Here is a 21,664-nt window from a genome sequence, read left to right as displayed (position 1 = left end):
CCCAGGGCAGAATATATTCTCTCAGAGGGTGGCAATAATTCTGGGGTTATAAAGTATAAAGTACCAATATGAGATTCACAACTGATGGCATAAATTACCGAAGCATCTTTCTGACAAATCACAGACAATTTCATGACCAGACTAACATGAACGACTACTGAAAGAGAGATTACTCAGTACAGAAACAGACCTGCAGCTTAATGAAACACACCAGAACAGCTATCATCAGTGTTTATTATGAAAAATAACACATAACCCATTGAATTATTACATGATTGTAAAGAAACTGCTATTCTTTAATGTCAACGTAAAGGGATAAATGTATGACAGGAATTGTAAATCGTTTGTGCAAAGCCGCAAAACAGTGCATACAAGAGTAATGAGTGAGATTAATGAAACACAAATGATATATATATATAAAAAAAGGAAATAAAATTCTGTTCTAATAATACATTTTTTTTTGTATTACCAACTTCACCTTATTACTATATCCTTGGTAATATACAAGAAATAAACACCCTTATCTATATTATATATAAACAAGCACACACTCTAAATAAGAAAGGTTATATTCTTCCCCACACAAGAATAATCACATGTAAAAAAAAAAGCATTTTGACGTGTTATATTCGCGCATTTAATATTACAGTACCTCTTCACGGAATAATGTGCATGTTGGAAATGTCTTTAGTATTCATACTGGTGCTTAAGCTAGTGTAAGGAACCCTTCTCCTATACTGGATTGAGAACAGACAGCTCAAACCCAGCGAATGTCTCTGGAGCACGAGCTGACACCCGAGGACAGCGAGTACACTATTTTAGGAACAGTTCGGTTTCTTGGGCCTTGAGCTGGTTCCTCAGGCTTCTCAAAGGTCTTGGGTTCCACATTTTCTTCACTGCTCTCATCAAACAGTTCAGCTAGAGAGCATAATGCAGAGTGCAGGTCATCTCGTGCATCCATGACGCTCTTTAGACATGGCAGCTGAAGAGTACCGGCGGGACAAACATCCGTCTGTCTCGGCAGTCCATGCACAAGGCCACTGATGGTCTTGCTCAGAGACTGGATTGTTTCTCTGAATGACCTGAGACCAACGTCGCTGCCTCTACCTGTTGAATAATCCACACACACACACACACACACACATATATAAGGTATTATAAATATTTCAATATGGTAAAAAGAAAGGATATAAAGATACATAGTGATGCACAAGAACAGGAAAACATACCTCTTAGAGTGCGAGACAAGGAGGAGTGAAGCTGCTGGAGAGCGTTGTTTAGCTGAAAGAGCTTGGAGGCCGTGTTTCTCAAACGTTCCAGATGCATGGCATCGGCTCCCTCTGGATCATTCTCCGTAGGGTCAGGCTTCTCCTGGAGCAGGAACAAACACACACAAACACACACACACACACACACACACACACACACACACACACACACACACACATACACACACACCCTTAATACTTTTACTGCTAGAGACAGGAAAAATGCACTACACAAATATTACAGATTTTTTTTTTTTTTTTTTTTACACCATTAACACATTTTCGATTCGATACATCCACGATCATTCACCAGACTGCACAATAAAGTGGGTTATTCGTCATAAAGTACCACTTACACGGAGGTGTAATAGACTGTAATTTAAACCTAATGAAGCCCACACTCCCTTATCTGAAAAAGTAGCTTCCTAGAAAAAGTAGTTCTCCTAAGCATGCTGTTTTTCACAAGCTAATCACAATACATTAGCATACTAACATATTAGCTCAAGAAAAAACAGCAATGACTTCGGTCAGGAGCAAGCAGGAACTGGACGATGCCCCTAAATCTTTAAGGTCTGGTTTATGGGAGAACTTGTTGGTAAGTAATGACGCTGGATCGAAAAAAAGGGTGGGTGTTTAATTTTTTTTTTAATGCCATGCAGGAGCAAGGTTATAAATAATGAATGAATAAAAATGTATAAATGAGTACATGAGTAGATCTACATAAGAACAGGCACACAAACTAAATACGCAAACAAATAAACTACCACAATTGAATAGAAGATATTTTAAAAAGTAAAACAATTTAAAAGTGTAAAATATTTCACACTGAGCAAGGTAAGCACCTATATACTGTTTCAAATTACCTGGGGATAAAAACTCTAAAACTCTTTCTGGTGCTACCTTGTTAAATATCTCCTGAAAAGACATTACTGGAAATCTTACTTAAAAGACCTTAAGGAAGGCTGAAAAATTACAGTGTACTGAATCTGCCAAATATGAGTACAATACACCAGCACTAATACCACAAACATGTCTGAAATCACCCTTCTCTACAAATAAAAACCGCAGGCACACACAGGCACACACAGGCACGAATTGTGTGAATCATCAGCTCTGCTCTGTAGCCTGTGATGCAGTTCACCAAAAGCAGGAATACTAGCATGCTGCATGTCAGCCAGTTGCAAGTGTCAAAAAAAGAGACTCATTCTGGTACAAAAATTCAACTAATCATGATTAAGTACACAAAAATATTGTTATTTATGTTTTAATCATTTGCCAGCCATCAGCAGAGTCCAAAAGTCTGAGATTAAATTGAAAATCTGGGATTGTTTTGGTTTTTTTAATGTAAAATTGGAAATAAACAGAAGGAATTTTGAAATATTTCAAACAAAAAGTTTAATATCTTGAATATTTAACATTCCAGATTCTGCACTAATTCCAGGTCTCTATTTAAATGTAAGCAGATGTGTGATACTGCCTGTGTTAACTGCTTTGTACAAAAGGTCAGATTTTCCTCATGTCTAATCTCTTCTACTGAAGCACGTGATCGGATGAAACTCCGATCTAAATCTAAAATGGATCGTAAGGTTTTTGCACAAACTTGTGTAATCCGTGCCAGCTCGAGTGCACACTGTCACTAAGGCAAAAAGGGGGACGAACCAAATACTAAGAAACTCTGAATTTCATGTCAGTATTTCAAAGATGCTACTTTTCACTGAGGTTGTGGTCAATAATATCATTTGTAATGAAAATTGTTGTATTAAATTAGAAAAGAATGTAAAATAGAAACATTTTTATTAGTGCTCTCAGTCTTTTGGACTCCACAAACCTTTGCAAAGGTTATTCACACGGTCTACGCAAGTCCAGGTAGGCAGATGCACTTAAGAGTACAATATCAATTTATAGATTAAAGATAAACTTGGACTAAATTATTAATGGATTTTGGATCTTGGATTTTGTTTTCATATCTGTCCTAAAATTTAGTAACTTTAAAGGCCATATAAGATTGGATACATTGCAATAACGTGATCCTGATATAAATTTGAATTCATGTTGCCCAGCCCTAAAATAAATTGTAAATCTACTGGATCAAGAACATCTGTCAGGTCTAATCTTTGTGCTCCAGCATCAGAGGGACAAATAATAGAATAATAGCACCCTGCTGAATGTGTACAAAAGGCTGCAGTTTGTGTGCACAACAACAAAAACGCTAAAGTGATGGATGACATTTGGTTCAACACATGCATTATCTTAATGACAGCATGGCTGAAAACGGCTACGATAAGCCCGACTGTGCACATCGCCTCACTAGCGCTGTACATTGCTAATTCATTATGGGGGAGCGGTCTTCAGTTTAAAGCCTTTCTTTCAGCATCAAACCAATTCATATTTCTTAATACGTACCGACATGTTGCAGTGAATGTAGCTTTGCAAATTATTTGCCACCTCCAGCATTTTCACTTTAAGGTTTTGTAAAATCTGGAAAGCAAAACGGTACATGAGGGATACACTGAGTACATGAGGGATACACTGAGCATAATCAACAAAACAGTTATTCTGAATATGGATATGAAAAAGTTAGAACATTTCTGCAGTATGTTAAATAAAGAAATGGAGTTGAAGCAGAGAAAAAGGCAAAATAACCTGAGTTCTAGGTTGAGCTAAGTTAGCATGTCTGTGCATCTCTCTGCTAATAAGGAGAGCCTCGTCCAGGAGAGCTCTCACACCTCGGCACATTCCCTCCCGCAGACACATCCCAGCAGACCTCTGAGCAGAAACAGGGAGACGAAAGTAAAACAATTATTTACAAATGTGTGAAACTGTAGTTGAAAATGTTGTATGCAAAAGGATTAATAGAGCTGAAGACTTAAAGAAAAAAGTCGACACTATTACAAACAGAGCCTCACTTTGCCAACAGTGTCTGATCCGTGTTCAGTCAGACGAAGCTGTGTGCCAGTTACTACTGCCAGGTGAGCAGTGGTGCTCAGAGCGGCATCCGTACTCCTACTCATCTTCCTCTGGGCCTCAGTCACCATAGAGGAGATTTCAGATTCACAGCCCTGAAAAAAACAGAATGGACAATGAGTTAAAGAAGTTATTTTTTAAAGAAAGATTACAAAAAAGCAAACAAGCAAGTTTTTCTTACGCACTTGTTGTGGTTCTTGTCAAAAATCTGATTTTGGTGTATTCATTGAAGTATATTAATTGGCATTAATATTATCAGCTAGAATTGAGTAAATAATACACTATATGACCAAAAGTATGTGGTCACCTGACGATCACACCCATATGTGGTTCTTCCCCAAACTGATGCCACAAAGTTGGAAGCACAGAATTGTATAGAATGTGTTTGTATGCTGTAGCATTACAGTTTCTCTTCACTGGAACTAAGAGCTCCATGAAGACATGGTGTGTGAAGGTTGGAGTGGAAGAACTCGAGTGTCCTGCACAGAGCCCTGACCTCAACCCCACTGAACACCTTTGGGACGAACTGGAACACCGACTGAACCCCAGACCTCCTCACCAACATCAGCGCCTGACCTCACTAATGCTCTTGTAGCTGAATGATCACAAATCCCCACAGTCACGCTCCAACATCTAGTGGAAAGCCTTCGCAGAAGAGTGGAGGCTGTTACAGCAGAAAAAGGGGGGGCAAATGTTTGAATAGGATGTTCAACAAGCACAAGTGGGCATGGTGGTCAGGTGTCCACATACTTTTGGCCGTATAGTGTATATTAGTTAGCATGGATTGCGTAGGGCTGCAGTGGAGAAGCGTAAGTTTTTATTTTATGGTTTTCATTTGATTGGAATTGGCGTTGGAATCCCTCAATTTCCTCTTGATCATTAATCGTAAAATAAATCCAGATCGCTGTCATTTCCTGTCGTCTTTTCATTAGTGCGACAACATGCGCTAGGCGTACGTCACATGGTGTCACTTGGTATCGCATGTTAGATATCAGACAGATGCTCAATACTAGTATCAATATCAATGCACCCTTATTATACAGTCTGGAGTGTGTTATTCCACTTATACCACAGCGATTAGCCAATAATTACAACGTTTAATTTATTAATGAATGACAGATCACGCATTTGAACAGTTCCTAATTAGATTTAATGTTCTGAAATGTCCAAGAGACAAGTTAGTTCCTGTTATCACTTAAATTATAGCTGCGATAAACAGTCCCCCCCCCACCACCACCACATCTCTCTCTCTCTCTCTTCTTTCTCTCCACTTTAGCTAACATTAGCTAGCTAAGTTTTTTTTTCTAGATGTGCTTCAAGGCAACAGCATGAAAATAGCAAGGCAAAAGCCTGCTACTTAATAATTAATGGCTGCCTCACAAGACCAAAGTTCCTGAATGCACAGGTCAAAGTTCACCTAGATAAGGTTGATGCGGAGTGAAATATAACCGCGTCTTCCACTTCCTGCATTCTTTCTTCTTCAGTGAACTGGCTTTTCCACCAGGTGAATTTTATTTGTGCTGGGCCTGACCACTGTTTAGCTCCAAAAAGGCGAAAAGCCAAGGTTTTAGTTGTCTCCTGTGTTGCCATAGCAAGAGCAAATGTTGGCACCACTGCTCATGTAATATTTATGATTGTCATGTACTCATCCCAGAACTCCTATATGCTCAGATTGAACATTTTTTCTTCTACAGCAGTACACTGTAATGATTTATAAGCCCACTATCTAGCATCACCCAGAAGAGGATGGTTCCCCTTTTTGAGTCTGGTTCCTCTCAGTCAACATGCCATCTCTGACGTGCTCAGTAAGGACTTAAATCTACATCCGAACTGAAATCAACCATCCTTTTACGCTCAACTCATCCAAGTCCAGGATAACACTAGTGTCAACATTAGCATAAAATCTTACTGCTAAAGGAAATCCACTGCTAATTTATGCACATAAATTATTTTTTCATTTATCTGCTCATTCCAGAACACGTCTGTTTTCCCTACAAGTAAAATGACTAATGATACCACTTACGAAGATTAAGACATTTTTCAGAAGCATTATTGTCAATTTCTTTTAAATCTATTACAATATTTTGCAGTGTTTCTAGCACCAGTGCTTAAATAACATGCAGCCCTGGGTAGTGAAAAAGTCAGACTTTAACAGAGGCTCAAAGTTTTTAATCTGAGCGCATAAATAATCATAAATGTCAGTAATATTTATACTAGTCATGTGTCAAAGCGCCCAGGCTCTTCCCATGTACCTGAACAAGGAGCTGAAAATATCCTCCTGTACTCTTTACTTCAGTCTTGAGCTCGTCCACAGTTTGGGAGACTGACTGAGAGCTGGAGCTGATACTGGAGACCCAGTGTGTGGTAATGAACACGGCTCTCTCGATAGCCGAGGTAGCTCTCACAAGATGAGTCTGTGCTTCAGTGCTGCACGCAAACACTGCACACACACACACACACACACACACACACACATTCTCAGTTTGTCTGTGTACGTATCTGTATAGTGTTGGAATGACAGCGTAATATACGACATGGCTAAAGTCCTCAATGTTCATATGTACTAACAGTGATAAATGATTGTGTTTAAGCATGAAAGAAAAAAAAAGATGATGTATGGTTGTTTAAATTAGGAAAAGCTCACAGTTCTCCTGGCTGTTGTCATCCAGCTGCCCGTACAAGCCTGCGATGGAGTTTGCAGCGTTATAAATGGACAGAAGGTCCAGGGTGAGTTTGTCTGCCAGGCTCTCGCTCCCTTCTGCTGATGAACTGGCACGCAAACGGGAAACCGTGGCAGCTATTAGATCTTTGCAGATGCTGGGCAAGGCCGAGTCTGAACTGCTGGAGTGAAAAGACGGGGGTTTGCTCATGCTAATCAGGCCTGTAGAAGAAAAGAAAACAGACAAGAACAGAACATCTGAATTCAAGACGTATCCAGTGTACCAGTGGTAAGTATGAACACTTTTGTAAAGATGATAAACCAAGCATTTCTTCAGATTTTTGATGGTGGATACATATATATTTTTTTCATGTTAGGAGTACGTCCATGTTGAAGATAGACACGTAGAAGTACATATGCTGAAAATGAAGCCGTTTCAGAGCAATAGAAAAGGTTCAGCTTTATTCAAAATCAAGAATGTGCACAGAGCTCCTACCCGTGGGCTGTGAGGAGGTGCAGTTTAAGCTCTGAATGGGGTGCACGCGGATCTCATAGAGTCGCCCAGAGATGCGCTTGTTCTTCAGCAGACTCCTGCTCCTGGAAAACAATTCAGTGAGAGATGGGAAAACTTCACCTCAGCAACCCAAGCATAATTATTTGGGAGATTTATTGATATTTTCCTAATCTATTATATTTTCCTTCTGTACTATTAGTGCCAGTAGGGAGCATTTATTTAATTTTTAGGCCATTAGGCATCATTTTGTACATTACTCATTTTGAGACTCAATTTATTCTTCGATTTAAAAAAATTTATAATAAGTTAAAATATTTTTTTATATATATACACAAATTAATATTAAGTTAATATATAAGTTAAAATAATATATAAATATATATATAAAAAAATAGAATTTGTCCTGTTTAAAAAAAAAAAAAAAAAACAGTCATATCAAGGAAAACACAACACTCTGAGCCTACAGATCTACAACAAACAAAAAGAAACAATTAGCTCGCGTTTTTTTTTTTTTTTTTAAATCCTTTTTGTTTTGTAGGAGCTCATGCTGCACTCCAGAGGACTTGACAGTAAAAAAAAAAAAAGAAAGAAATCCAACACCTTACTAGGAAAAGTGACTTTTTAGCCATTTTCTTTGTGTGTATACATCAAGCTCTGGCCACTGATACAGGACATGTAGGTAAAATGACAGACCAATAAAGCAGGCAAATTGCTGTAATGTCCCGTGAAAGCCGTGGAGTTAAATTCTCAGCGTTCACAGAATTCCATTCACAGATCAGCAATAAAGACGCCACGATTGAATCTTAAACATACTGTATATTAGTATTAGATCTACGTAACCCTTTCTTGTGAAGCACATATTACAGGTTACAGTATATTTTTACAGACGAAGTGCCATATAACATTTCAAGAGCAGTGTAATATTATTATATTACTGTAATATTATTCAGTGATGGAATATTTTTTAAACTGATTTCTTCAGAGAATCACTCTTAGCTAGTTTATTATCAAAACTATACAGAAATATAGCAAAAAAAAAAAAAAAAGGGTAAAAACAAATTACAGTGAAATTACTAAGAGGAGGAATAAAAAGTACCTTCTGCGAGAAAAAGACGACGACTCTGCAGATGCTGAAGATATATCTGGCTCCCAGTGATCGTTGGGGTCATAAAACACATCATCGTCATCTTTCGAGGTGCAAACTCCCTACAAGCAACAAAATCAACTGACTTGAATAAAGAAGCAAAATAAAATCAGACTTTGTAATCGGCTGAAAGGTTGTATCCATGTTGTAACAGAGTAAGAGGCAGGATTGCAGCCTGTTTTGTGAGGACATGGTCTGTGATAAGTGTAACTCTGGCTGCTGGCTGCTCTGGGCTTTCTCGTGGATTTTATGGAGTGATCAAAGGGGGAAAAAAATTAATGCTAAATGCAAATGACCATATTTTAAGTTGAATTATTAGTACTTTGTATCCTCTTTCAATACCCAACTAAAAAATCAATCATTTTCCCTCTACACTTCCAGTTTTAACCTTCTACCAATCGTACTCCCTTCCTTTCTTTCCTTTGTTTATTCACTTATGTAAAGTGAGCTTCAACGTGAGAAAAGCACTATAAAACACTAGGAATTATTATTCTCTAATGATTCTGACAGAAACATCAAATAATTTCTTAAAAACAAAGTTCACGCCATTCAAACACAATTAGAATTTTTTTAAATAGGTACACTATATGGTCAAAAGTATGTGAACACCTGACTTGTCACCTGACTGTACGCTATATTATGGTTTTGATCATCTCTCTGCACTAGTAATCACATTTCATCACGCGATCCACAAATTTTTAAATCCGGATCAACCCTAAAGACAGACAATAAAGTAAGTCTGTAAGTATGATTATACAAATTAGTCCCTGAAACAATTTTTCAGTGATTTACATTTGCAAAAAAGTCTGAAGGAATGTTACTATCTTGTCTTCCTCAGTGAAGCTATGCATGAATCAAACCAAGCAACGCAGTGCATTATGGGTGCATTCATGGCTCCTAGATCTTCTCCATTTTGTTTTTGGATACTACTACAAAATGGCAGACCCTGAAAATAGTGCACTATATAATGACTAGGACATAGTTTCAGACTCAGATTATGTTATAGCCTAAGGACCCTGGGTAACCTAAGAAATGTGAAGTCTAACTAGACCTAACTAAATATCAGCAACAAGAACATATTATTCTATAAGTTCATCCTGTCAGTATAAAATTACAAGCTAATTAATGTGTAAAATCTCTGAAGTCTATATATATATAGATTTAATAGATAAGATATTTCGTACCTGTTCCAGCTCCCTCATGACAGCTAGGTTGCTTTGAAATTTCTCCATGCTCCAAAAGGTGGAGATGCCCAGTTTAGTGTTCTGCACTTGGATCTGCAATTCAGCGTTTCCTCCTCCACTCCCCTTCTCAGATAATTCATGTCTGCAAAGGTGGAAAATTCAGGGCATTTGATTTAATTTACTTTGCTTTCAGCGGCTAAATTAAATCGAAAAAGCCAAGACTACAAGCAAAGACAAGTAAAAAAAAAAATAAGCAAACCTGCCAAACACTGTGTGTTTCCTGAATTTGGCGCTTATTTTGTTAGCTTCTTCAATCATAAGCGACAATTTCATGGCATCCCACTGTGGAGGAGCTACATAAAGTAATGGGAAATAAAATACATGCCTTATTAAGAAATATGGTCAAATTACATTACACAGACAAAAATATATAAATAGTTTTCCCATAGAAATTTCAAATAACCAGGGGTTTGGTCTTATTTAAATACATTTGTTCTGGTGTGAGATAATATGTATATAGAGATACTGTATGTCACTGACAAATGCACACAGCTATGTCACAAACGACAGCGAAATGACCTTTGTGGCCAATTCATATTTCAATAAGTTACAGACAGTGCTGTTGTTAATTTATGACACTAATCTGATACGGCAAATGACATACCTGCAGCAACCTTTCAAGCACCTATTCAATTTATAATCCTATAAAAGGACATTTAACCTACTAGTTTTGGGAGTCATCTTCAGGGCACGTTTCTTCTGAATGTCAGCTAGATCTTCTGCGATTTTCCTCTTCTCCGCTTCCAGCGCTTCAAGGATTTTAGCATGTCGAATATCATTATCAGCCATGGCCTGTAGGTAAAGGTAAATCTTTAAACATGAGCAAACATAATTCCATTACCACCCGCAAGCTTCATTTAAAATTTTGGATAAAGCAGGGACTGAACTGTAACACACAGAGAATAATGAAGACCAAATATCACAGTTTTTGTTATATTGTAATCACACTCTCTGCTTCCAACTTTAACATTTATGCCTTTACATAAGGTATTAATGTTAAGGTACTAAACGATTTCAGACTTTATCATCACCACGGTAACAGATTTATACACTCACACCCCTCTATGAAGCCTTGTACCTGTCTGGCAGCCTGGGCCTCCATTTGTAACCGTTTCTTATGCATGCTCATTTCTTGCTCCAGGACAGACTTCGCGGTCTGCAGTTCCTCCATCTTGCTGGCGACCTTCTGCCTCTCAAGCTCCTGTGCTCTTTTTCTTTCATTCTCCTCCTCCTGAAAAGTAAACAGGTCTTCCTTATTTACAAGAAAGAAAAGTAGAGTCTCTACAGTCAATTCCCTCGTTCTGCTCATGAACACAGGCTTTAACGTACAAGTTCTTTCTCCAGGACTTTGATCCGGTTCTCGTACTGAAGCTTCTGGTCAGACAGCTCTTTCTGGGCCATGTCTCTGGCCACCTGGATCCCCTGCATCATCTCCTCTTTGGCTTTCAGTCGGGCGTCTTCAATCTCTGCCTCTAGTCTGGAGATAACATTAAAAACATATGAACCAGGAAAAACACGCTTTAATATGACTGTCACTGGATAAGCTTATATGAATGGTACAAAGGCAACACATTTATTTCAATGTAACGCAAACTACTTGTTGTTTCTAGAGTAATATCCTCTATGCCTTATTTTAAATAGTTTATTTTAAATGTTACCAATTTAAAACTCCTGCTATGATTGCCTCAGGACGTTAATTACTGATCATTCCTATTATTCCTCTCTCTCGTAAAACTATACAACATTACCTATACAATGTGCTCAGTGATATTTCTATGTTAAGAATGAATTAAATGAACATTTATGAACTAAAAACTTAGGTTAAATGTGCTTTGCAACTATATACTAACATTTTAACTGTGTTAAAAAATATTTAAAGAATTATAAATAAAGGTACTGATGAAACTCAGTTCTTGGTGTTAAAGAAGGTAAAATATAAAAACTTAAAATGGAATGAAAATTAAAATGGATAAATAAACATATGGGGGGAAAAAATGATAAACTCTGATTTATGCACTCACTGAGCTCTTTGAGCTGAAAGTAGCTCATTCTTGGCAAACTCAAAGTCCTTCTGGCCATCTCCACTGCTCCAACAGGACACTCGCTTTCCACATTGCACCTCGGCCGGGTGGTTGAAGCGGAAATAGTGATCTCCTCCAAGAATCACTCGGTCACCCTAAATAAATGGGAAGATGTAAATAAAGGCATTAGCTGATAACAACTGATCTAAACTGATCGACTGTTATACGGTAAGTCTGTGATTTCACGGTGTGTCTCTTTTCTCTTACGTGGTGGAGGATGGTGGCTTCAGATACAAGATTTCCATTCACAAAGGTCTTGGCATTTTCCATGGGGGTGATGCTGACTGTGCCCTTAACATTGGAGATAACACTGAAAGAGAAAAAATACTAAGGTTTATGTGAACCACTCAACGGTCAGGAAGAAGATATACTTTTATTATTGTGTAAAGTTTAGGTATAAGTATTACAAACTAGAGAAAACTGGTGTTATTTGTCTCTATATATTAGGACAGTTTGCCTCGTACGACCACACAAAAAATAATTAACAAGAAGATAAAGAATGTAGTCTATGGATAGAGAGCGCCAAATAAACTTACGAGTTTATTTTAAAAATATACCGAAGAATATACTGATTAATCTAATACATTTGTTCCATGTTTCATAGGCTATGTATAAAAGTTGGTCAAATAAAAACTGTTTATATAAACAAATTCAAGCTGAAATGAAGAATATACAATAGATGTAGCTGAGGCTTGTATTCTGGACCATACAATATGACCTGGATACATAAAACCACCACTGCGTAATCCTTCTCAAGAAAATACAAACTGAAATCCATTGTATAATATCACTTGTCATGAAGAGGTTTATTAGAAATTAATGGGCCTACTAATTGCTTAGCTAACACTGCTTCCTACAGAGGCGTATTTAACAGACTGAGAGATTATAAAGGATGACAGGCAAGACAGGGAAGTCAATCGGACACTACTTTTTTTTTTTTTTTAAATCAACAGTAAAAAAGTTCCCAATAGTCAGATGTCCTTGTGGAACTCAAGGCATCTGATAACAAGATGGGGTATTATGCTGTTTTATTACGGCATCTTACCAATGTTCATCAGCAATAAGAGCCCCAGACAGCTGGATGTCGTGGGCTGACTCAGACTTGAGCTTGCCGACCTTGGTCTGCCCCTCCTTAATCATGTATAAGAGCATCTCTGACAGCTGAGGATCCTCATTCAGGTTCACAAGGTTGGGCAGCCGGTTATCCACTTTAAATGTGATGCCTACACGCTGATATATCGAGAGGGAGGGAAGAAGAGTCTATGTGAGTATGCTGCATTATAGGTCAATAAAGCTCTTTGTAGATGGTAGAAACTAGAAGAAACAGCAAACACCAGCCTGGAGCTCTTTGGTCTCTTCACGTTTTCTCCTCTCGGCATGCTCCAGTTTCTCCTTCCATGTTCTACACAAGACAATAACAATGTGAGAAACATCGCACATGCTCAATCCCAGTAAAAAGAAAGGAGGTGCTTTGCGATTACCTGTGCACCTCAGCCATTTCACGCTCCTGCTGAGAGAGTTGAGTCTTCAGGGTGAAGATTTCCTGCTGGAATTGTCTCATCTTCTCTGGATCGATGCCCTGCGAGCTCATTTGGGCGGCCCGCAGCTTCTCCACCTCTGCTTTCAGCTCTGGTGTTGAACACAGGCGACACACTGGATTCATATATCCAAGTACATATCGTGTTCATCTACTGCCCTCTGCTGAGAGGACGATAAAGAAGCGCTGTGCACTTCCCTCTCAACAGCACAGACGCCCAAGCCATGAAACTGAAAGTGTACTCAGGTCAAGGCTAGCTCTAATTGAGCAGCAGGGAGAGAAGGTGGATTATTGATGTGTGTGTAGAGAGCAGGGGAACGGACGTACTGACCTCGGATCAGCTTGGCATTGGTGTCCTCGTTGACCTTGGCCACGTTGATGATCAGGCGAGCCTGCTGAGCGTAGCGCAGAGTGCTCAGACTCTCATCCACGTTGCTAGAAGCAGGACTCAGCGTTGCAATCATGGCCGTCTTTGAGTTTCCACCCAGGCTTTCCTTCAGTAGCCTGCGCATAAGAGACAGCATGACAGGGAAACATGTTCGAGCACCACAGAAGAGGAAAAAACTAAACATAGACACAAACTTGAAATAGCACTTGAAATTGTTTAGGAAAGATCCATTTCAGATGCAGGACTATCTAATAAGAACTTACTGACATTTTCACGACCCTACTGCAGATCAAGATTAAATATTAAATCAACATAGTTATCCTCTGTTGTGTGAGCCATTAATATTAATATTAGCCATTAGATTAATATTAATGCATAATGAAATGAGATTTGGTGAGGAGACGACAAATTTGTAGTTAAAAATATTAGTCAATGGTCTACTAACTCTCATTGGGAGATCATGTGTTCAAATCCCACCAATGACAGTCATCCATAGCGAGGGGTCTAAGAGAGTATAATTGGTCATGCTGAACAGAATGAAATTTCTCCTCTGTCAATCATAACGAGACTAGCCAATCACCAGCACTGCACATCTCATCCATACGAACTAGGCCATCTATCCTAGAAAGGCTTTCAGCTGTGCTATGACACTGTGTTTGTCTTCACCATTCCACCGTCATGAGAGAACTAGCCTGTGGATCAACAACCAAACTGGGTTTAGAAACAGATTCAAATGTGTTCCTTACCACGTCAGGACCGACTCCCTGTATGGGATGAAGATTTTCTTTCTGCCCTGAGCTTGCTCAGAGAGTGAAGAAATCACTTTCCCCAGAGTGAGCAAAGACTTGTTGATACTTGCTCCCTCCTAATGAGACAGAAGAAGCAACCATATTTTTTATTTAGAATAGAAATAACATCTGCAGGGCAGCAAAGGATCGTATGATTATTTGAAATTAAATTAAAAAGTGGAACTGGTCAGTGGTGAAAGTGTGTGGAACGGTCTGCGTACCCTCAGCCGCTCTCCACTGGTCTGAGCTGTGGCACAGCGCTCGCTGCCAGCCAGATCCACCAGGTTGATTCTGCTGATTATTCTGTGATCATGTTCTTCTCCTTCCACTAATTCTGTCTGCATATGGACCAACACAACGCAACTGTTTTTTTGTTTATGTTTTTTTTTTTTTTTGCCCCATGCCACAAATGAGTGACAATGTGGAGTCCACAGAACAGACTGGAATTGTATTTGGAAAAAAAATGTGTCACTTATGTTTGAAGACTAACCTTAGTCTGAGTCATGACCAGAGTGAAGACAGAGTGAGACCTGGAGCTTTTGTCATTCATGCCTGTAGCAGCAGTAGCTCGCTGTTTATTTCCAAGCTCAAGCCAGGCCTAAAACAATACATGGGAGAGTTAGGAGGCATGGACATCTTTCATTAACTTTCTTATTTAACTTTCTTAAAGAAAGCAAGCCAGAAAGCAAGCAAGCAGGAAAGAAAGAAGGCAAGAAAAAGCAAGAAAGCTAGCAATCAAGAAAGCAAGAAAGGAAGGAAGCAAGCATGAAAGCAAGCATGGGAGAAAGAAAGAAAGAAGGAAGGAAGGAAAGCATGAAAGAAAGCACAAAAAGTAAGAAAGCAAGAAAGCACAAAAGAAGGACAGCACAAAAGCTTGAAAGAAAGAAAGCACAAAAAAGAAAGAAAGAAAACACAAAAGCACGACAGAAAGAAAGCACGGAAGAAAGAAAGAAAGCATGAACGCCTGAAAGAAAGAAAGAAAGAAAGAAAGAAAGAAAGTCTGTTCTACTTGGTGGGAATTGATCATTTGTTTAACTAGTACAATGCCACATTACCTGGACATCAGCATAGGAGCTGACCACATTCCTATTTGAAAAACATAAAACAAAGATGTAAAACGAGACCAGTATTGATGACACCAACTAGCAATAAAGATATTCAAATGTCAGGATTCCTTACGTAGAAAGCTCTGCAACATACGGCCCATCAGTCGGGTGTTCTCTGACTCGCAACTAACACAAATAGGAAAAGGTGATGAAGATAAAGCACCTATGACTGATTCATTAAACTGTACAGCACACAGGTCCAGATATTTTATGTCATATTTTTAGTTTTTAGCCTCAATCAGGGATTGAGTAAATGCATTCAGATTCCTTCCACAGATTAACCTGTTACAGCCAAGCTTTGAGACAGATTAAAAAAAAAAAATCAGTTGTTGTTGACGATCACAATGAAACATAAAATATTTAACTTACTGGCATCTTCTTCTGGTTTTGCTCATCCTTCACCACAAGCAAATCGTGGATCTTCTCATTATACACCTCAAAGTAGCTCATCTCCAGGTGACAAGTCACCTGAAATATACGGAAACATGCGTCTGCCTTCAGTTTTGTGTCTATGCGCAACGTCTTAAAGCCAGTCTGTTTATAATCTGTTTATGAGTCTGAACAGACTTGATAATCAGTAATTAGTACTTCATTACCTGGCTCATGAATCAACACCACACATGGTATTGTGTTGCCCGTGATGAAAAGCTGTTCCATTTGGAAGACAGCATGAGGACAGACATTACATTTACATTTACATTTATGGCATTTGGCAGACGCCCTTATCCAGAGCGACTTACAATAGTGCTTTGAAGTCTATCAAAAATACATTCTGATATCGGCTCGCTAGGTCACAAACTAGGAATACCATCAGTCCAAAACTCTGTTGGGGAGGGTTTTTTTTTTTTTTTTTGTGAAAGTGCTAATTTAAGTATTTTATGAAGAGGTAAGTCTTTAGACGTCGTTTGAAGACTTCCAGTGATTCAGCTGTTCGGACATCTAGGGGAAGTTCATTCCACCACCTTGGTGCCAGAACAGAGAAGAGTCTCGATGCAGGCCTTCCTTGTACCCTGAGAGATGGTGGGACCAGTCGAGCAGTGCTAGAGGATCGGAGGGAGCGTGGTGGCGCTCGAGGTGTGATAAGTGCTTTGAGATAAGTGGGTGCTGGTCCGTTTTTGGCTTTGTAGGCAAGCATCAGTGTTTTAAATCTGATGCGGGCAGCTACAGGAAGCCAGTGGAGGGAGCGCAGCAATGGGGTGGTGTGGGAAAATTTAGGAAGGTTGAAAACCAATCGTGCAGCTGCATTCTGGATCAGTTGCAGAGGACGAATGGCGCTCAGAGGCAGACCTGCCAGGAGTGAGTTGCAGTAGTCCAGTCTTGAAATGACAAGGGACTGAACAAGCACCTGTGTGGCCTGTGAGGAAAGAAATGGACGAATTCTTCTGATGTTATAAAGGAGAAATCGACATGAGCGTGTTAGATTAGCAATGTGAGAGGAGAAGAACAGTTGATTGTCCATGGTTACCCCATGGTTGCGTGCGGTAACCGAAGGCGAGATCAGAGAATTGTCTAGGGAAATTGCAAGATCCTGAGATGGGGATGAATCACCTGGGATGAACAGCAGTTCAGTTTTGGTGGGATTAAGTTTCAGAGTTGTGATCCAGGTGAGTTGTCATCCATGATGAGATGTCAGCCAGACAAGCTGATATCCGAGCAGAAACATGAGAGTCTGAGGGAGGGAAGGAGAGGATGAGTTGAGTGTCATCTGCATAGCAGTGGTATGAAAACCCATGTGAGGATATGACCGCACCAAGAGATCGAGTATAGAGGGAGAACAGGAGAGGACCAAGTACTGAGCCTTGTGGAACACCAGTGGAGAGTCTGCGAGGAGCAGATGTGGATCCCCTCCATGTCACCTGATATGACCGATCTTCCAGGTAGGAAGCAAACCATTGCCATGCTGCACCTCGAATTCCTAGGCTCATGAGGGTGTACAAGAGAGCCTTGTGGTTCACCGTGTCAAACGCTGCTGTATATATACATTGTCATATTCATGGAACCAGGTTGAGACGACTTGTGCTTATCGTGTTGGAAGTAGGAAAATGCACATGGTCAGACTCAGATAGGATGTGGCATTCAAACAATGCTTGATTGGTAGTAAGAGGCCCAATATGTGCCAAGAAAACATTCCCCACACCATCGCACCACCACCACCACCACCACCAGCCTGAACTGTTGACATAAGGCAGGTTGGGTCCATGGATTCATGCTGTTGACACCAAATTCTGACCCTATCATCTGCATGTTGCAGCAGAAATCTAGATTCATCGGAAAAAAACAACATTTTCCAATCTTCAGCTGACCAGTTTCTGTGAGCGTCTGCACACTGTAGCCTGTGATTCTTGTTCTCGGCTCACAGGAGTGGAACCTGATGTGGTCTTCTGCTGTTGCAGCCCAGTGTTCTGTGTCCTGAGACGCTTTTCTGCTCAGCACGGTTGTAAAGAGTGGTTACCATAGCCTTCCTGATCATTCTCTTCTGACCTCTCTTATCAACAAGGCATGTCCACCTGCAGAACTGCCGCTCACTCACTGTTTTTGTTTTTCCATAACGTTCTGTGGAAACTCTAGAGACAGTTGTTTGTGAAAATCCCAGGAGATCAGCAGTTTTTGAAATACTCCAATAAGCTCATTTGGTACCAACAACCATGCCACGGTTAAAGTCACAGAGATCACACTTTTTCCCCATTCTGCTGTGTGACATGAACATTAACTGAAGCTCTTGACTTGTATCTGCATGATTTTATGCATTGTGCTGCTGCCACATGATTGGCTGATTGGATAACTGCATGAATGAGCAGGTGTACAGGTGTTCCTGTGGCTGTTGAGAGCATATTTCTCAAATCTGTCATTATAAAATGCTTATTTAATGATAGATCTTTAGTATCACAGTACTTTTAAATGCTTGAAACCATGTTACTTGGAGCTTTAATGTAATGTAATCTTTATTGGGATTTAAAAAAACAAAACAAAACAAAACAATTTGTGTTTATACCTGGTAGTTATATGCATTATGTTGCTTCTGTTTTATTAATGTGCTCAGATCGTATCCCATCATGATCCCACTGAGGTGTGAATGTAGTCTCAGCAAGCCGTAGCCTATTAATGTGACGGAAAGAGTGTGTAACTTGCTAGCTAGCTAGTTAGGGATACAATAGTCTTTACAAGCCAGACTTCTAGCATTTGCTACAAAGTCTGCTACAATTTGTTAATAAACATGGCCAAGAACTTCTAATATCCACAGAAAGAGTCGATTTGACTGACATAGCCAATCTGACACACCCCTTTGCTGGAGCCTGCGAAAATGATTAAGTGAGATTGTTTGCTTGCTGCTCCAAACAAAACTCTTGAATAACCTTTTATGATGGGATTCTGTAAACTTTCAGTCAAGTACTACACCTTTCTCTAAAAAGCTCACTGTGTCAGTGTTCAGAAGTTTTGCAGAGAGCCAATCAGGCTGCAACCTTCAACAGTCTGAAGCTTGTGGCCAGAAAAGTGTAAAAAAAAAAAAAAAAAGGTGGGGGTGGAGTCTCTGACACTAGGGACATGGTTACATTAGGCAGTTAGTCAATCTTGTCCTTGAAATTAGACGTATATGAGCTGAGAATGTGGAATTTAGAGAACTCACCTCATTTTTGTCAGCACTGGACACTCTTGCGAAAAGCTCCTCGCAGAATCTGGGTATAACTCCAGCCTCCTCACCAAAACCCATCATACTGGAAGAAAAGGGAGAACAAAATCAGACAATACACCTGCTCATTTCATAGATCTTGTGCTTGGATTGATCCTTATAAGATATAAACCATGTTTATATGTTGTCTCCAGTTAGAAGATTGACGGCTGTATCACATGCACATGATGCCAAACAGCTCATTACATTAAATATTAAACCATTTCTTCTGCTCTTCCTGGTTTCTTTAGTTGTTTTTCTGAAAGATGGATGCATATACACTTTCATATCTGGCTAAAATACATCTTCACCCTCCTAAATTGTAAATTTGAGAGTTCAATCTGTTTAGGTTGCCACATTGTGTGCATTTACACGTACATTCTTCTTTTTTTTTAATGCGAAAAAATGAAAAATGAAAAAGTTACTCACGTGTAGGATTTTCCCGAGCCTGTTTGTCCATACGCAAAAAGGCAGGTGTTAAATCCTTCGAACGCTCTTTCAAGTAAGGGTCTAGCCAACTTTTCATAAATCGTCTGCTGACTAGCGAAATTCGGGTCCATTTCCTCAGCCGAGTAGAAGGAGAAGTCGAAAGAGAAGGTGTACGTCTGTTTAGTGTCGGGATGCTGAACTACAGTCTCGTGGTTTTCCATGAAAATCACTCGGCCTGCGTTCTCGTTCTTTTCCCTGGATTACAAGCAACAAACGAAGATAAATAATTCAATTCAGTAGTAAATTAAATATTACAGAAATAGTGAACTGAGAAAAATCAGTGTTTAGGTGTAGTAGAAGTTTTTTTTTCTTTTTTACCTGTGACTGAAAGGTCGTACTCGCACCGCCACTGTCACTGCACTGTTTTCCATCTTCAGCTCTTTAGGCGATAAAGCCGCAGTTTGACCCCCAGATTCGACAGAAACCCGTGTTTCAGATGGAGGAGGTTTAGACTTTGCGTTTAAAACTGAAGAAAGCTGAGTTGTGTTCTTTCTCACAGTAGATATCGTGCTCCGGTTTTGACTGATAATCGGAAACTTCTTATTGGCTGAACCTGGTATCGTGCCTCCCTTTGGATCGGTGCTCGACTGCTTTAGCCTTTCAACCCCTGTTTGTTTTGGGGTTAAAAGTTTCGACTGATCTTTAGCAGACAGTTTTTCAAAAACTTCTTTCTTCAGACTTATTCTGTCGAACTGGGTTTTCCCGGTCGGGGTGGAGAATGTTTTCTGTGCTTTCTCTGTAGTCTTTGCAGGTGTGTTTCCTGGCTTGATGACATCTCTCAGGCTGGCAGATCGCAGAGGAAGAGGAGCAGGAGATGGAGCTGGAGCTGTTCTGCTGTTCGGCTCGGACAGGATCTTTGAACAAGTCCATGCTCGCTTCTCAGTCAGGCTGGATGTGTGTGGATGAGAGGCTTTAGCAGTGCACCCTGCTCCTGCTCCTGCTCCTGCTCTGGTTCTCCTCTGCAAAGTCAACCGTTTCCCATGACTTTGGTTCTCAGTGTTTTCAGATGCTTCCTGATCATCCCCCAGTGTGTTTCTGCTGTGTGTGTTTCTCCTCTGAAGAGTCAGACGACCTGCACTGGGAGCCTCATCACACCTGCTGCTCAGGCTGGATATTATATAGGTCTTGTTGATCTCTTTAGAGTTACTCAGAGATGATGTTTCCTTATCATCCATTTTTTCCAATCATCCAATGCTAGTTAGCAATCAAACTAAATAGTATCCGACGCGACTTTATAACCTCTTTTACCTCTTTGACATGCTGAAGAATCTTAAACCAGCCCACTGTGGCTAACTGTCACTAACGTACAACTTCTTTATTTATTTATTCATTCATTTATTTATTAAACTAACCTGGATACGAAGACTTTTGCTGTAAAACAATAAAATAAAGCTAAAATATAGTGGGTATATAAACCTAAATATGGACGCACTCTTACGGAAAACACACAAATAGGCTTTGTTTACCTTTGACACTCAAAAGCTTTCTCTTGCCTACGCCGCCATCTTGCCGCTTCAATTCAAACCTCACTGGAGGAACGTCATTGGTCCGTCGGGCGTGGTGACGTCACGGAGACCCGGATGAGGCCGTGTAGTGAGGTCTGTTGATCAGCAGAGGGCGCTGTATACACTAGGAAATAGGGAAATTTGGGCGCCTTTGCGATGAGCAATTCGTTTTAATGCTTTTTTGACAGTTTTCAGCTTTCAGTCAGCTACACTACATGGCCAAAAGTATGTGAACACCTGACCATCACACCCATATGTGGTTCTTCCCCACAAAGTTAGAAGATGCACACGAAACTTGCCTTGAATGGCT

The 21,664-nt window shown here is 39.8% G+C and overlaps 1 protein-coding gene across 2 annotated transcripts; it reads right to left on the bottom strand.

Moving 5' to 3' along the window:
* Positions 1 to 214: 214 nt before the first annotated feature.
* kif14 (kinesin family member 14) lies at positions 215 to 21,426 on the bottom strand. 2 transcript variants are annotated; one of them, XM_026921084.3, is made up of 29 exons: positions 20,168 to 21,426; positions 19,790 to 20,044; positions 19,319 to 19,406; positions 16,063 to 16,161; positions 15,767 to 15,819; positions 15,643 to 15,673; positions 15,078 to 15,185; positions 14,809 to 14,925; positions 14,546 to 14,664; positions 13,743 to 13,915; positions 13,356 to 13,503; positions 13,213 to 13,276; positions 12,920 to 13,104; positions 12,082 to 12,184; positions 11,815 to 11,969; positions 11,123 to 11,270; positions 10,872 to 11,024; positions 10,459 to 10,585; positions 9,993 to 10,086; positions 9,734 to 9,875; positions 8,502 to 8,611; positions 7,388 to 7,488; positions 6,877 to 7,113; positions 6,485 to 6,672; positions 4,175 to 4,327; positions 3,912 to 4,034; positions 3,672 to 3,746; positions 1,230 to 1,368; positions 215 to 1,107 (listed from the first exon to the last, which is right to left on the bottom strand). In XM_026921084.3, the coding sequence occupies exons 1-29, from the start codon at positions 21,022 to 21,024 to the stop codon at positions 758 to 760; spliced, it is 4,695 nt and encodes a 1,564-aa protein (XP_026776885.3). In that variant the 5' UTR covers positions 21,025 to 21,426; the 3' UTR covers positions 215 to 757. The 2 variants fall into 2 exon arrangements, with proteins under 2 accessions (XP_026776885.3, XP_026776803.3); XM_026921002.3 differs by having other exon boundaries at positions 1,230 to 1,371; positions 20,168 to 21,425.
* Positions 21,427 to 21,664: the final 238 nt, after the last annotated feature.

The sequence above is a fragment of the Pangasianodon hypophthalmus genome, chromosome 11 (assembly GCF_027358585.1).
Source record: "Pangasianodon hypophthalmus isolate fPanHyp1 chromosome 11, fPanHyp1.pri, whole genome shotgun sequence".
Classification (NCBI taxonomy): domain Eukaryota; kingdom Metazoa; phylum Chordata; class Actinopteri; order Siluriformes; family Pangasiidae; genus Pangasianodon; species Pangasianodon hypophthalmus.
The sequence above is the reverse complement of the archived record's forward strand: the minus strand, read 5'-3'. Positions and strand labels throughout refer to the sequence as shown.

Coding starts and splice junctions, on each gene's coding strand:
- kif14 (XM_026921002.3), bottom strand. CDS start 21,024: ATGGATGATAAGGAAACATCATCTCTGAGTAACTCTAAAGAGATCAAC. Junction 14,665..14,808: donor CCAGTGGAGAGCGGCTGAGG/GTACGCAGACCG, acceptor CTGTCTCATTAG/GAGGGAGCAAGTATCAACAA. Junction 8,612..9,733: donor TCATGAGGGAGCTGGAACAG/GTACGAAATATC, acceptor TGTTGCTTGTAG/GGAGTTTGCACCTCGAAAGA.